This window comes from Arachis hypogaea, chromosome 13 (assembly GCF_003086295.3).
Source record: "Arachis hypogaea cultivar Tifrunner chromosome 13, arahy.Tifrunner.gnm2.J5K5, whole genome shotgun sequence".
In the NCBI taxonomy this organism is placed as follows: Eukaryota; Viridiplantae; Streptophyta; class Magnoliopsida; order Fabales; family Fabaceae; genus Arachis; species Arachis hypogaea.
The window spans coordinates 144356214-144371600 of record NC_092048.1 but is presented as its reverse complement, the minus strand read 5'-3'; the positions used below and the strand labels follow the sequence as shown (position 1 = coordinate 144371600).

Genomic DNA, 15387 nt, shown 5'->3' with positions numbered 1-15387 from the left:
TAGAGACAACGGTTAGTGTACACGTACCTTATAATAGGGCATCATAAAAATTATCTATTTAGATTTTCCATCGTTCATGACTTTAACAGCACAACATCCATGCCGTAGCAGCATTTGCTACCATTAAAAGGGTATTTATTCTTGTTTCTTTTCGTCACATCTCTAACGAAAAACCACCAATATCACTAAAGTTGTTCTCTCATCATGGTAGTCTCGCTTTACCCTCAAACCTGGACTCAGCTTCACCTCTCATCTCTTGATTTTGCAAATCTTTGTAATTGGAGTAAGAAATAACGTCCTCTTAGAAATGAGGGCACCTAATACTCTTTGGGAGTTTTATTTTCTTTTTTTATTTCTTAAATTAACTAATTTTCACTTAAAACTCACTAAATAGTCTACCTTGTCATGTTTACATAGCTATATAGGTAGTAAATTTGACAGAAATGGAACGCCATTAACGACGTGTCACTTTTGTTCATCGTTACTAATCTTTTGTGTGTACATTGAGTATTTTAAATTATTAAAATATATGTTTGTCCACCCAAAAATCTTTCACATATAATTTTTGTCCATGTATTTTTTAAAATTTTATATATTTTTTATCTAAGATTGTTTCTTTTTACCTAAATATTTAATCCCAAGAGTTTAACTAAATAAATCATTTTTTAATTAATATCATCTAAAAAATTTTGAATCATAAATAAACTTTAATTTTTAAATATCCATTTCTTAATCCTCTAAAAGATGAGAATTTTTTAAAAAATTACAATAAAAATTAGATAATATTAATTAATTAAAATTAATTCTCTATACTTATTCTTAATAATAATCCACTTTAATCAATAGAGAAAACATATACACTAAAACAAAAATTAAACTCATTTCCTTTTTATTATTTTAAAGAAAATGCTAATGCTATTCAGGAAAAAAAATGCAATGCTCATAGATATTTAATTTAATATTAAAGGTAAATAAGAAGAAAAAATAAAATATTTTAAATTTTAAAATTTTAATTTTTAAATCCTAAATATATATTAAATTAGTGATATAAAATAGAATAAATAATGAATGAATGAAAATTTATTTAATTAACAAAGACTTTTATATAAACAATTTCTTTTATGAGATGCATAGGATTTTTTAATTTATTTTTGGTGTAAACGCATTCTTTTAGCAAAATAGTTTTTTAATTTTTTTTGAGCTAGAGCTTTATTTAGATCACTAAATTAATGCGACGAGTATTAATTAGATTAGCCAGTACTAATATATCATTCTTTCTGACATTGTGTTAGACTCCTATATATATTAATTAATTCTAAGATAAAATTTTAAAAAACTTTGAATGAAATTTATAATCTATATTGTATATATCTAATAATCTCTCCACTAAACTCCATGCATGTTTGGAAGATTGTAATAAAGAATTAAAGAGGACCACCACTAATCACCCATTCGATTACTTTGTTAACATTATTAATCCTTCGAACTTTAGTTTCAGAAAACGCCCATCTTTTTCTTACTGTACAGCCCACCACTACCAACACACGTATCATGCAGCAATTTGCATCCAAAACCTTTTTTTTTAATTTAAAATAAAACTTCATTCATAGAGACATCGATCGAAGGACACTTACAAATTAAAAAAAAATACATTAGCTTTAAATCTAAAGAAGAAAAGTAAATATTCTTTACGTTTATCACAGAAAGTTTGAAAAATAAAATAAAGACACACATGGTGATGAGTCTCTTTGCTACAACAATGTGATCTTAGTTTTATTATTCAATTTTTTTTTTACCCTTGGTAGAAAGGTTTAATGTTCCGAATTTCAAACGTTAAATGATTGCATACTTTTTAATTACTTGGTATCTTGAAAATCTTGATGACTTGACAGTCATCTATGCTTTGAATCCTTAGCAGTAGCAGTTTGATGCAAAATATAAAATGAGATATTCTTTGGCTAGCAATTTTTAATATTTTTTTGTTATTATTTTATCAGTATAAATATTAAATTGTCTTTAATAAATAAATTTTACTAATTTATATAAGTAAATTCTAAAAATATAAATATAAATTGTATTGATTCATATGTATAAATTTTAATAAATATGATAAATATAAGTATAAATTATATATTTTTTTATATAAATTTTTTATAAATATAACTGTAAGAGGTAAATTATTGTTAGCCTAACAAAAAAATAATAATATTTATTAAATATGTAGTATTGTTCGTATAAAGATATCAAAGATCATATCATTTATAATTTACAACGAACTGTAGGATTTTGATTTTTGACAGCAAAATCATACAGATGGATAGATATATGGAAGCATAAAGTCACACAGATTAAGAAATTAAAGATCAATTATTCTAGTTCCAATATTAAACTATGTGGCTTTCTCCTTTTTTTTTCTCCTGGACCAATTATTCACTGTTATATAATACCTTCGAATAATCATACTTTTGTTCATATATAGTAAGTTGGCTCAAAGAATAATTTAAGATTTATTTTTTACTATAAAAATCTCAGGACAATCATGTAAATATTTTTTGTTATTCACGGTATTTTTCAATTCAATAGATTAAAAATTAATCTATTGTAGATATAAATTTTATTTAACGGTCTATAATTACTGCATGCACAATACAAGAAAATTGATTTTTAACTAGATGAAATCGTCAATTCATATAAAGTAATATTTGGAGACCAAGAAAAAAAAAAGTAATTCTACAAAACCTTACTAACAAAAAATACAGCTTTAATTTTATGTATAATAATTAAATTAAATAATCAACCGCCGCCACGGCCACTAATTATTGCGAGTTCCAGCTTCGCAGAAAGGAGATAGAAGGAGCTTGAAGAAAATAAAGGAAGCTGGAGGATTTCGGCCGAAGAAAATGTCCAAAAAAATATTCTGCATGAATCCAATAATATCTTCTCCGTTATTATATTATTCATTTTATGTCTTTGTCTGTCCTAAAATATTTCCGCATCATATTATATAATCCAGAACATTTACATTAAACTAATATTTGATCCTAAAGTTGGTGGACATGCGTGGCTACCTCCCTTCCAGTGAATCTGGATACTCTTGCTATTTTAATCAAAAATTAATCTATGGAGGGCTCCACTATTTATTAAAGCAAGATCCAGAAAAATATTACTTCATGTTAACTCATATATACCATACCATGCATACATCAATTGTGAAGTGATGATTGGATGAAAGCACCGAATCAATGGTCATAAAGATTACTGTACAGCTATAACCAGCAAGATTCATGCGGAATACGGTTATTCAACTACAATTATTTCAAGAGGATTGGAGTTCTGTTACGTGTATATCAAAATCAGCCACCAGTATAAAATATATGTTAAAATATAAATACACATTAAACATAAATTAAACTACATATATATTTATACACAAATATTTGAAGTAAAACTTTAAAAAGAACAAAACTCAAGTATCTAGAACCACTACTTATATTTAATATGTTATCATGTGCGTGCATATATATTGTATAGACTATAGAGGATTACACATTTATACTCCATGATCGACCCAAAATGTTTTTGAAATGAATTAATTAATAGGCCATTATACGGGGTGGGATGAGACACCTTACCCTAATGGGTTGGCCACCTACATACTATTATTAGAAGGTGGTGGACCTTCAACACAATAAACAGCTAGCTAGCATGGCAACCCTAGCCACATAGACTTGCTCTCATTCCAAAAATAGATGCATTCCAGAGTGCTACAGAAGGAGATGAATTCCCATGACTATTTAATCATTCATATATTGGGAACTTATATAATTAATTATATGCTAATGATAGCATTTCAGTGGAGAAAAATATCAGCTCTACTATATGAGAAAGCTGAAAAGGAGCTTTAAATTTCAGCACACAACTCAGCGCTGCCGACATGAACAGAATATAAATATTTTATAACAAAAAAAATTAGACAAAAATGGATAGAATTTATCTTATTTAATATTTATTATAATAATAATTAATAAATATTAAATAAGATAAGTTTTGAATTTTTTTTTTTGGGTCTCTTTAATGTTATAGTTATGCAACGAAACGGGCTCTCTGAATTTGTTGGCATGCGCCTACTCTTAGATTGCTTCATTTGGACTGGTTCGTACCGGTTAGTTAATTTAAACACTGTTTGATTCTAATTCTTAAAAAAATGGGTAGTTTTAAAATTTTAATAGACTGGATTATGAATACATACACTTGTATTTAGACTAACATAACGTCCACATTAAATGTTGACAAGCAAACCAAAGTAACTTCATATAAGTAAACAAGAATAAAATGGTTTTGCCAGTCAGTTTTTACTATTTAACGTTGACAAATCAACCAGTTTTATTATATATTTTAAGAAAGTCTAAAAGACCAGTATTTTTATTAAAATTTAGCAGTATTTAATTAGCAAAAAAAAAATCTTATATCATTAGATGTAATCTCATACTATTAAAAATACTAATAATGAGTAATTAATTATTACAAATCATAAAATTTGCTAATCCTAATATTCCTCATATTTTTTATTGGATTTAGTTAACATCTAATATATATCTTAAAAACATATAAAGTTTTTAAATAAACATATAAAATTTAAATTTTTAATATATTTGTTATGTATTTATTTAGACGAATGCTAATGCGCTCCAAAAAAAAAATAAAAATAAAAAGTGTATCATTTTTTAAACTTTAAAGTCTAAATCTTAAATCTTAATCCCTATATTTTAAATTCTAAATATTGAACTTTAAATCTTAAATCTTAATTCTTAAATTCTAATAAATTTTTATAAAATATAATAAATAAAAAATTAACATTTGTTTAATTAATAAAAAATACAATACTCCTTACTTAATAAAAGGTGTTTAAAAAATAAATCATTTATTAAAATAAAAAGTTAAAACACTTCTACTAATAGTTTTTGCTCAAAAATACCAAATCTTTTGAGAGTATATATAAGTTCACTATTTCTTTTTATCTTGTATTATCATAGATAAAAGCAATACAATGAATGACAATTATCCTTTTATCACCACACCATATTGTATAACCAGGAAAAAAAAATCAAACGGAACAAATGACCAAGGCTATCAAGCTCGTGTTAAAAGTAAACAAATTTATGATAGTTTTCATCGTATATTTCTTTAAGTTTTAATGCAAATTTTATTGGAACCGCTTTTTTTAGGATAATTTTTATCTAGTTTTTTTTTTTGGGACTTTAGGCCTCGATGTCTATATAAAAAAAAGTATACAAATTTAGCTCCACACCTAAGTTTAACTTTTTAAATTCTAAATACATGTAAATCCAACGAGTTTTATATAAATTATTGAATTTGATTACCAAATGACTTTTATATATATTTTTTTGGTTAACAAATGACTTTTATTTTGGTCAAGAACAACTTAGTTTTTTGCTTACAACCTGTTAGGAATATAGTCCATATAAGAAGTTGCTTCTTGCTTTTGATTTTCATCAAAATAATGAAAAAGATATTGCTGGAGTTAATGTTGAGTATTGATTGTTAGTAATCCGCAGAGCCTAGGCCCAAGAAGCCTATAGGTTCTTCTTGGAGATTTTTTTTTATTATAAAAAAAGTTATTTTTCAAAAAAAATTATTGAAACTTTAATTTTCAGAATCTAACCTTTTTTTTTGTGGGACAAGTTCGTAGTAACTATAAATTCAATAAGTTTGTTGTACCCGGCAAACTTCAAATTTTTAAGTTTTTTCGTGTTGGGTAGCACCATTCCTACTACACCATTGTTAAATATATATTATTTTTGTGTATTATTGGAGATGATCATAATGGTTGCTATTGTCAACACCTATGTTAAAGAAGTCATATTTATTATTTGTCCAGTATTCAACTCTCCAACTTCTTTTTTTTCACCTAAATTAAACTAAACTAGATTTATTCAAATTAAGGTGTTAGAAAAATACCATTTCTATTATATCATTGTTAAATACGATTTATTTTTATGTATTTATGAAAACGATGATAATGATGGTCGTTGTCATTGTCGGTAGTAAAGCTTAGAAATTTGAAGTTTGTTGGTAATTATGGCAAACTTGCTCAAAAAAATTAGATTCAGAAATTAAAGTTTCAATCAAATTTTTTCAAAAAATAAAATTTTTTAATTTTATAATAGGAAAAAAAATAAAAATTCCTTCTTTTTGGCGGTTGACTAATTTACCGCTTATCTTTATATGGGCACAATTTTAACACCTAATATCTAAAAATACCAACAAAAAGGAGAGAAATAAGAAATAAAGGAAATTTGACCATCACAGGTGGCAAAACCCAATCAATTAATCCAAATTAAGATTAATTGGTCAAATTCATCACTCAAATATTATTCATTTTTTAAATTAATTTCTGAAAAAAAAGTTTTGATCAAATTTGTTTTTCAAAAATTTAGTTAGTCATATTAGTCATTTTATTACTTTCGTAATTGATAGTATTAGAATTTGTTGATATCAAATGACACATTAAGTAACATAGCAGCACACACATATCAATTCTAATTGGCTTCTAAATTGAAAATTTCTAATGTCTCAAAATTATCCTTAATTTAGAATTGATTTGATTTAATTTCATAAATTTATCATGTTAGCCATCAATTAAGACTGTAAAATGTATGTTGTTGTCAGTGTGGCGTCACTTGACTACCATATCAACGAATTTTGATGTAATTAATAAAAAAAATGACAGAAAAACTAAGATGTGTAAATTAAAATATTTAAATAACGGATTTGATTAAAAAATATCTTTCATGACGAATTTGACCGATTACTCTCAAAATCAATCATCCACTTGTTCAATCGAATAAGAGCCATACTAGAGTTGTTATATGAGTTAAATCTCAAAGTAGCCCCTAAACTTGTACTCGAGCCTCAAAGTAATCTCTGAAATTAATAATTACTCAAATTGGTCCCTAAAATTGTCTTCCGAGACTCACACTAGTTCCTAATATAATTTTCGTCCATCCTTATCATTGAAAACCACTAAAACGACGTCGTTTTATATTTATTTAAAAAAAACCACCACTAAAATAACGTTGTTTTATATTTATTAAAAAAAACAGTCTTTCTTCCCCTTCCCTTTCCCCTTCTCCTTCCCTTCCAAATTATATTCAATTCACAAATTCCTCTCTGCCGTTCAATTGTAACACACTAACATTAAAAATTCAAACACAATAATAGAATCAAATTGGCTAAACTTGTAATGATCATGAAGAAAAACAGCACATGCAAGATTCACATGAATAAAACAAAATTTACCTCATAAAAAAAGTGGAGCCTGAGAATTAGAAACATTGTAGAAGGCTAAAATTGTATAATTTTATTCTTTGTTTAATGGGAGAGAAGGCAATAGAATCTCACTGGGAGGAAGCTATAACTTACATCTGAAAGAAAGATAGGCCATGATGATAACCTTTTTCTCTTCTGTTACCTCTTCTCAGAAAAAGGTGACAATTTTTTTCATCTTCCATTATCTCGGTGACAATTTTTTTCATCTTCCATTATCTCTCTGGGTGAATTAATAAATTATTATTTTGTTTCATCTGAATTGCTTAAACAATTACAAAGTCCTGTTTTTTATTGAGAGTGATTACCGAAAAGAAAAGAAAGAAATGAGAAATTGAGAATGGGTTGGAGGAAAAAAAAGAGAGCGGAAAAGGGAAAGGAAAATTGGATAAGGGTTGAAGAAGGAGATAGGAACCGTAAAAGAAAAACAGAAAGAAAAACTGGAAATGAAAAAAGGAAAGAAGAACGTGCCGAAAATTATTTTAGGGACTACTGTGAGTCTCGAAAGACAATTTCGGAGACGAATTTGAATAATTATTAATTTCAGAGATTACTTTAAGACTCGAGTCAGGACTATTTTGAGATTTAACTCATTGTCATATCCCAGTTATTCTTAGTCAGAATAATCATTACACCCATAAATACATCTGCTTTGTATATCAAAAACAACTTAAATGTATCAGTTTTGGGCGAGTTGTCTATACATAATTTGGCATGTTTTCGCTGGTCTAATGACTAACAAGACGTGGATAAAGCAATCCCAAACTGAAACACTGCTCGAAACGCTAACTATTTATTCATTCAAACGGATCAATCATTAAGATAGGATGCGAAGTAACTGTCAGGTTGTGTTTGTAAGCATTTTAAAGGCGAATGAATTAAAGGAAACGGCTTCAGCGTATAGACTCCACTTTACTCTTTAAGCCCTTCCCCTCACCTCCTAAACTTCAACTTACAAACACGCCCTTATGTATTGAGATATTGGCCAGAGTCGGATCACAATTGATTTATTTCGATTAGTGATCCCCATATGACCCGGGCTCTTGTTCCTCTAATCCTCTTGATAAACTCTGTTAAACAAGGTTTTTGATTTTGTTTGTTTCTACTGTTAGTCTTCTTGAAACAAGTACAAGATCCAGAGTCGTTCAATTCAATCAAACTAAGTACTCAGGAGGGAATACAAGTAGATAAGGATGTTACAATTTAGTGTTTCTAATATTTTTCATGAACTATGCCTAGCAATTGATTGGGAAACAAGAATACTCAACCTGAAGTTTACATGCCTGGACAGAACTCAGAAAACCCACCCCCCGTTTTTGCTTTTCTCTTTTTCAAACATGATGTAACCTATAAAGCTTGTCCAAACTTTACAGATAATATTACACAAAACAACAGTTGACAGGATAGCTAGTTGTGGAGTTCGTGCCTCTTACCATTCAGAGAATGCACACACTGATACAATGCTATCACGATCATATAGCAGCCGATGCAAGAAATGATCTAATTCGTTGTAACAACTCAGCTTTCACAGAGTCTGGAACAGAAGCTGCATTGAAAAGAAAACGCGGCATCAATCGTATTTCCAGCCATACTAAGTAAATTTCAACATCATGCAAGCTTAATGTTTATCAAGGGAGGTTATTACGAAATACAAAGGTATCAAGTGTAGTATCACCTAAACTTTACAAAAGAATAAAGATGCATCCCTCCTAAACAATCATCCCAGATATCCTCATAATTTCTAAACAAGGAGAATTTAGAATGCTTCTTATGATTACAATGACGTAAAGTTATATAACTGCAAAATGATTCCAACTGACAAACAACAACAGGAATTGATGGGGCAATGCTCAAAAAGCCTGATGCATTTTAGAAAGTTTATAGTTTATTACGAAATCTGCATGATCATCAGCAACAAGTCATCGAGATGCCGCAATTACAAAATTCCCGAGAACACAAGTTGAATATCAAAAGCATAATAAAAACTTAAAAGAAAAAGAAAGAAAAGCACAGACCTCTGCCTTTAGGGGTAATAACCTGGACAAGATCATCGACCGTTACATTATTCCTCCCTTTCTTCTTGGCGAATGCCCTAATTAACCATGAGTTAACCCTAGTCAAATCCAAAATGATAGCTTGTAATAATTACTAACTATTAATTACAAAAAAAAAAAATACCTGCAAAGAGATTTCATCTCATCCCTCCAACCGCATTCAATGAGTCTTTCCCTGAGAAGCTCCTTCAAGCGCTCTTTCTCTCCGCTCTCAATCAGCTAAAAAACCAAATTAAATAAAAATATAAAGAAAATAAATAATCCGAAGCCAGAAGGAGAGAACAGGAACCTTGATGTTGATGATTTCTCGAAGTGTGAGCTCGGGATCTTGCGGTTCCTCTGATTCGGGGGTTGGCGTTGGGGGCCGATTAACCGAAGCCCTCCTGATTTCAGAATATCGACAAAAAAAAATGTTACTTATTACTTACTCAGTTCAACAGCAGCAGAAACAACAACAAAAACTACTGTAACATTCATTCTTCTGCTTCTTCTTCTGTATTATCAATTGAAACTCACATTTTCGTTTCGTTATCTCTGGCTCATACAAATACAAGCCTTTTTCTTCCAGTTGGAGAGTTTATTGGAGCATAGCTCAATCGCGAGTTCGAGTAGTGAGGTCGGTGCGAATCTGGAAATAGGAACCAGAATTCCATAAAAGGCTTTCCTATGGGCCGCGGGCCCACAGCCTTCTCATTGACCCAAGGAGGCCCGTTCAGGCCTTACATTTGGAAGCAATATCTCATATGGTTAGGTTTGACCAAAAAAAAAAAACTATATGGTTAGATTAGGGAATGAATCTTTTCAAAAAAAAATATCACCTAAAAAATCAAATATGATCTTTTATCATATATTTTATAGATGAGACTAAAAGAATATAAAAAAAAATATTAAAGGACTAGATATTATATGCTATCCTTTTAAGTGAGAAATAAAATTGAGAGAATCCAAATTGGTTAGATTATTCCAAAACAAAGCCTATATATATGTATGGTTGGAAAGAAAAATAATTTATCTTTCTAATAATTCTCCTAAAACATTAGGAATATCTACCGTAATTATTTGACTTTATTTGATATTTAGCGGCAAGAATGAATTTATTACCAATAATGACCAAAATAATTATTGTTATTCTTCCAAAAAAAGAAAATCATGCTAAGGGCATCGATCAGCTAACTACTCTCTTCATCCAATATAATAATTGTCAAGTGAAAAAAAATTATATCCAAAATACATTAATTTTTATAAGTACACATTTTACCACCTCTTCTGTTATTATTAGAGATGAGATTTACAAAGTCCACACAAATATCTTTCGAAGGTTGTTGCCTTAATGGTTGGAAAGGCTAGTTGAACCTCCACAGCGCCTTAAGTACAAAACAAATGAGAGCATATTCTAGCATTGAGATAAATGATAAATCTAAACATCTCCCAAATTTAAAGGGGGGTCCTCAACTAGCTAATTTGTGGAATAATATTTTATCCCTTTAGAGTTTAGAAAGTTTAAATACATACAAGTGAGGTTGAACTCAAATGAATTTTGTCATTTAAGTAGTTTAATGATACGATGATATCAACGCGGGATGTACAAACTCAATTGGGTAACACGATGAAATGCAAATGAAAAAACCTTGATCCCTTTCCCATATATCTTTCTTAACCCGATTCAGAGCATATTGCTAGTGCTCGCTACTCAACCAAAATGACCAATAAAAGAAGCAACAGACATTGCACGTTAAGAAGTGAGCAGAAGATCCCAGGAACTCCATCGGAACCAGGAATGTTTATGAACATCAAGCTCCCAAGTGAACTGTACACGTCATCCATATCAGAGACCGAAGATCCAAACAACACATTGAAACTTCTACAAAAGTATCTATTTCGAAATGCTCAGAAACGAGGACGTATCAACTGAGATTCTTCCTTTTTGGGGGGTATAGTCACCATAACTGAAGAGAGTGAATATACAAGATCAGCAAAAAAAAAAAAGATCCAAGAATCATCTCCTCCTCCGCCACCAATCAGGGACTTTTAACCTTCGGCTTCTATGAACAGAAAGTTTGACTGCAGGAATCTTGTGCTTGACCTGTCTCCACAACATATTAACAGCATCTTCTTTCTTTGGAGGGTATTGGAATTCATAATGATGGGAGATGTTTTTGAGCTGCCTCCACATTTCGGTCCATTTCTCCTTTGGAAATTGACGAAGCTGATTGACCATGTAACCAGGCTGCAATGCCTCTTTGAAAGAGAAGAAAACCGAGAACTTGGTGTAGTCAATCTCATCCTCAAAGGGGAGTTCAATTTGATCACTCACAATGACAGGAACACAGTGACTGACAATTGCATCAAAAAGACGACAAGATGATGGTGTGTCTCCTGCTGGATCCAAACAGAACTTTGATGAACGCATTCCTTGAGCTGACTGTTTTATCAGTAACAAGCCATAAAGGAATGCTATATAGTTAGTGATCTTACAATGGCAAGTAAAGGGGAACAGAAAGAAATTAATTAACTGAAAATTAATTTTCTCCACTAGAAAATATAGTAGTCTAACTTGATTAGATTCTAAAGGAAGTTCAAAGGTCAGAGAGAGAGACAGAGAGAGAGAGAATGTCTGGAGAGCCACAACTATATTACTCTCAACCAAAGTTATCCGAAAACTTTGAGCTATAGATATAGCACAATCATATCCAAGAGCTTTAAACTATGATGAATGATTAACGAAAATAGTCCCTACTATAAACAAGATAAAAAAGAGCAATAGCTATGAAATATAACACTGCATACCGCTTTTATGTTTTCTCCCGTTGCAAAACTTTGCTCATAGTGAACATCATTAATACCGGCCAATACCTTTGCTAGTTTTGCCCTGATAATGCCTTCCTGCAAACATAATAAAGCATACAAAGATAACTGCCTTTGAACCTTAAAGAGTTAAAATTTTACATTATCTTTTCCAATAAAAACTCAGCCAGACATACATCCTTCCGCAAAGTCCTGCCTCGGAAGAAAAGCAATGTGGAACGAGCCTCATACGGATCTTGAAGATCGTCGTCAGTATAAGAATCTACAACATGGACATAGGGTGACACCACATCTTTGTTCAAATTAGACATTTTTTTGGGATAGCGGCCAAAATCCACAACAACTTGAATAGATTCATTCAGTTGATCTCGGAGGAACCTAAAGGCGTTGGGGTGTGTCATGGGAAATACATGGTCTCTACCTCCAGACCTTTTCCAGTATTCCGACTTGTTCAAAATATCCATCAAATCAACCTGAACAAAAAAAGCCATTTCACTATTAACAATGGATTTTGAAAAACAACAGGATAAAATACTCACAGGAAATATGAACAGAGACAAGACACATTCCATTAGTACAACAAAGGATTACGTAGCATGTAAAAAACAGAACACATTAACATGACAGTTGGGCCATTCATGTTGAGGCGAAAAGAAAATAATACACTTTTTACTAAGTGATCATTAAGAAGACAAATGGAAATCTTATGGTATCTGTGCCACTGCCCTAAAAGCTCGAAGTATAGCATATAAGGCTAAGGCTAAATTTAACTGATGATGTTTGAGAAGCATTTGGAGCCAAGGAACCATAATCAACACTTGTAAATGTGAATAAAGGTCTAAAAAACATAAAATAAGTTTCTAAACATGACTAATTTAGCCAAAACCTTTAATACAAAACATCAATCTTCTCATAAATATGTTGATCAGCCATGCCCAAATATGCCAAATTGCTTCCGGTAAAAAATAACGCTAAGGAACTGAACTCTGAATTATTAAAAAATCAATCAATTTCCAAATAAACATGTCATAAACAATCAACGGCTTCATCATATAATTAAAAAAGACCAAATTACAAACCAAAGGAAAAAAAAAAAAGAAACTCGCACCTGCAATTGCCGATCAAACTCGGTATCCGGATCCGTCATGGTGTGGCCATGCGTGTTGAAACTCAGCGACGAGAAGAACGGGACGAAGAACGCGTCCGCGAGTTCCGGATCCGAAACCCTAACGGCATCTCTGCTGTCTTCAACGCTGTCGCCGTCGCGTTCGTAGAGGAGCGAGCCCATCATCCAGTACTCGACGCTGTGCTGCTTCCTCAGGCCAGAGTTATCGGGCCACGGCGGAAAGTCCTTGGCGGTTACCGGAGTCTCCTCCGTGCTCTGGCTGTTAAGCATGCCAACGTTAAAGCGGCGTGGGAGATCGTACATGTAAACCCGAATAGGCGGTTCGGGTCCACATTGAACCGGTTGATTAAGCGATTTTAGGACGAAATGGGATCGGATATCGGGGTGGCCAATGAAAATTGCGGATGAGATTAGGAGAAGGAGCACAAAGACGAAGGAGAGAACCACTTTTCCCAACATGGCTTCGGTTCCTTAAGAGTGTTTCTGTAATGATTCGATTTTTGGGTGCTCTCTTCTTCTGGTGGTGGCGGTGCTGTTTGTTTTCGGGGAGTTAGTTTATTGGGTTTCTTGGGATTCGAAATCAGTTATGGAAGCCATTTTTTGTTGGAGAAGAGAATAGAGAGCGTGTGTCTGAACCCGTTGGGAAATGCACTCCAATATGCATCTCTTCTAACACTGAGCTCTTTTCCTCTATTTATCTACTTTATTGCTTAGCTGGCAATTCATTAAAATATTACTCCTATTATTTTGGTCTTTTTAACATAAAAAAAGTAAATACTATTTTTCTAATTTTTTTGTTGACTTTTACAACTTTTTTTAAATTCTAACACCAGAAATTTGGTTCAAATTATGATTAGTTGTAGTGAAACTATGAAAGTTACAAATAAATAAATTGTCCTATGAGCATTACTAGTTAAGAGAAAGAAAGTTTTTTGTTTTCTATTGTATTCCATGTATAAAAATATAAAATTCTTTTAAAATATTTGTGAACAAAATCTTGAAAGAAACAATCAAACAAAATATTTGTTGCAGCATTAATTACTCGTTAACTTGTCGTATAATAAGGCATTGGTTATTATCTAAAAAAAAAAAGGCATAAACATAAAAGACACAAATACACATGCATATCAAAATACATAAATTTTATAATGTATTTGTAATAATACATAAGATATATTTATTTAATTTAAAAGTTAATTTTATTCCCAAAACAAAACAAGCTCAACAGTGTTAACACCATTACCACCACCTCTAATTTTTTATGGCCATCATTTTCATCATTTTTAATTTTTAATTTTATTTTAGATAATTAAAATTAATTACTTTAATTCAAACATCAATTATAAAATTCAAATTTTTTTAAAAGTTAAAATAATTAAAAATAAATAAATAGAAACAGATCTAACAAAAATATATTTGAGAGGGAAGATGAGAATTTGTTGAAATTATGAATGACACACAAAAAAAGCAGCAACAACACAATAACGAGAATGACGGCAGTAATGACGAAGGATGACACAGTAAAAAGGGCAGCGATGAGATGAGGGAGGCGTCGGGGCGCACAAGTAAAGGCGGAAGAGAGCCGCCGAAGACACAATGATAATGGCGATAACAACAACATTGGGAGGAAGACGGCGAAGAAAGAGAGATAAAAGGCACAAGAGAAGAGGATAGGAAGGAGGGAGGCAGTGGTAACGCTGGTAGTGATGACGGCGACAATAGTGGAACTAACAAAGGAAGAAGGAGAAGCGAGTCATGAAGGTTAGGGTAAAAAATAATTATTGGAATTTTAAAAATAATCAGGGATAGAATTCAAAAAATCTGTCTTACGGATTATGTCTTTGTATCACAGTTTGAAAGAGATACACTAAATAGTAATACATATCTTATATGTACATTTACGTATAACTGTGTTTATTAAAATTTTTTATCTCAGCAAATAAACGGTATACACATACCACCATATCGATAATAATAAACATGAACATGAAACAAACAAGGCCTAAGAGTCAACTTTTTTTTATCGGATGTCCCGAAAGGACTAAGAGTCAACTT

The 15387-nt window shown here is 31.0% G+C and overlaps 2 protein-coding genes across 3 annotated transcripts; both read right to left on the bottom strand.

The window, feature by feature from the left end:
- Positions 1–8491: 8491 nt before the first annotated feature.
- LOC112792590 (transcription and mRNA export factor ENY2) lies at positions 8492–10182 on the bottom strand. Of its 2 annotated transcripts, none has more exons than XM_025835884.3 (5): positions 9918–10182; positions 9691–9784; positions 9526–9620; positions 9363–9439; positions 8492–8893 (listed from the first exon to the last, which is right to left on the bottom strand). In XM_025835884.3, coding segments are annotated over exons 1-5 (342 nt in total). In that variant the 5' UTR covers positions 9920–10182; the 3' UTR covers positions 8492–8819. The 2 variants fall into 2 exon arrangements, with proteins under 2 accessions (XP_025691669.1, XP_025691670.1); XM_025835885.3 differs by having other exon boundaries at positions 9526–9611.
- Positions 10183–10861: 679 nt separating this feature from the next.
- Positions 10862–14003, bottom strand: LOC112792589 (probable arabinosyltransferase ARAD1). Its single transcript, XM_025835883.3, has 4 exons — positions 13315–14003; positions 12383–12679; positions 12189–12284; positions 10862–11823 (listed from the first exon to the last, which is right to left on the bottom strand). Exons 1-4 carry the CDS (start codon positions 13789–13791, stop codon positions 11398–11400), a joined length of 1296 nt encoding a protein of 431 aa, XP_025691668.1. The 5' UTR covers positions 13792–14003; the 3' UTR covers positions 10862–11397.
- Between the last annotated feature and the right edge of the window lie 1384 nt (positions 14004–15387).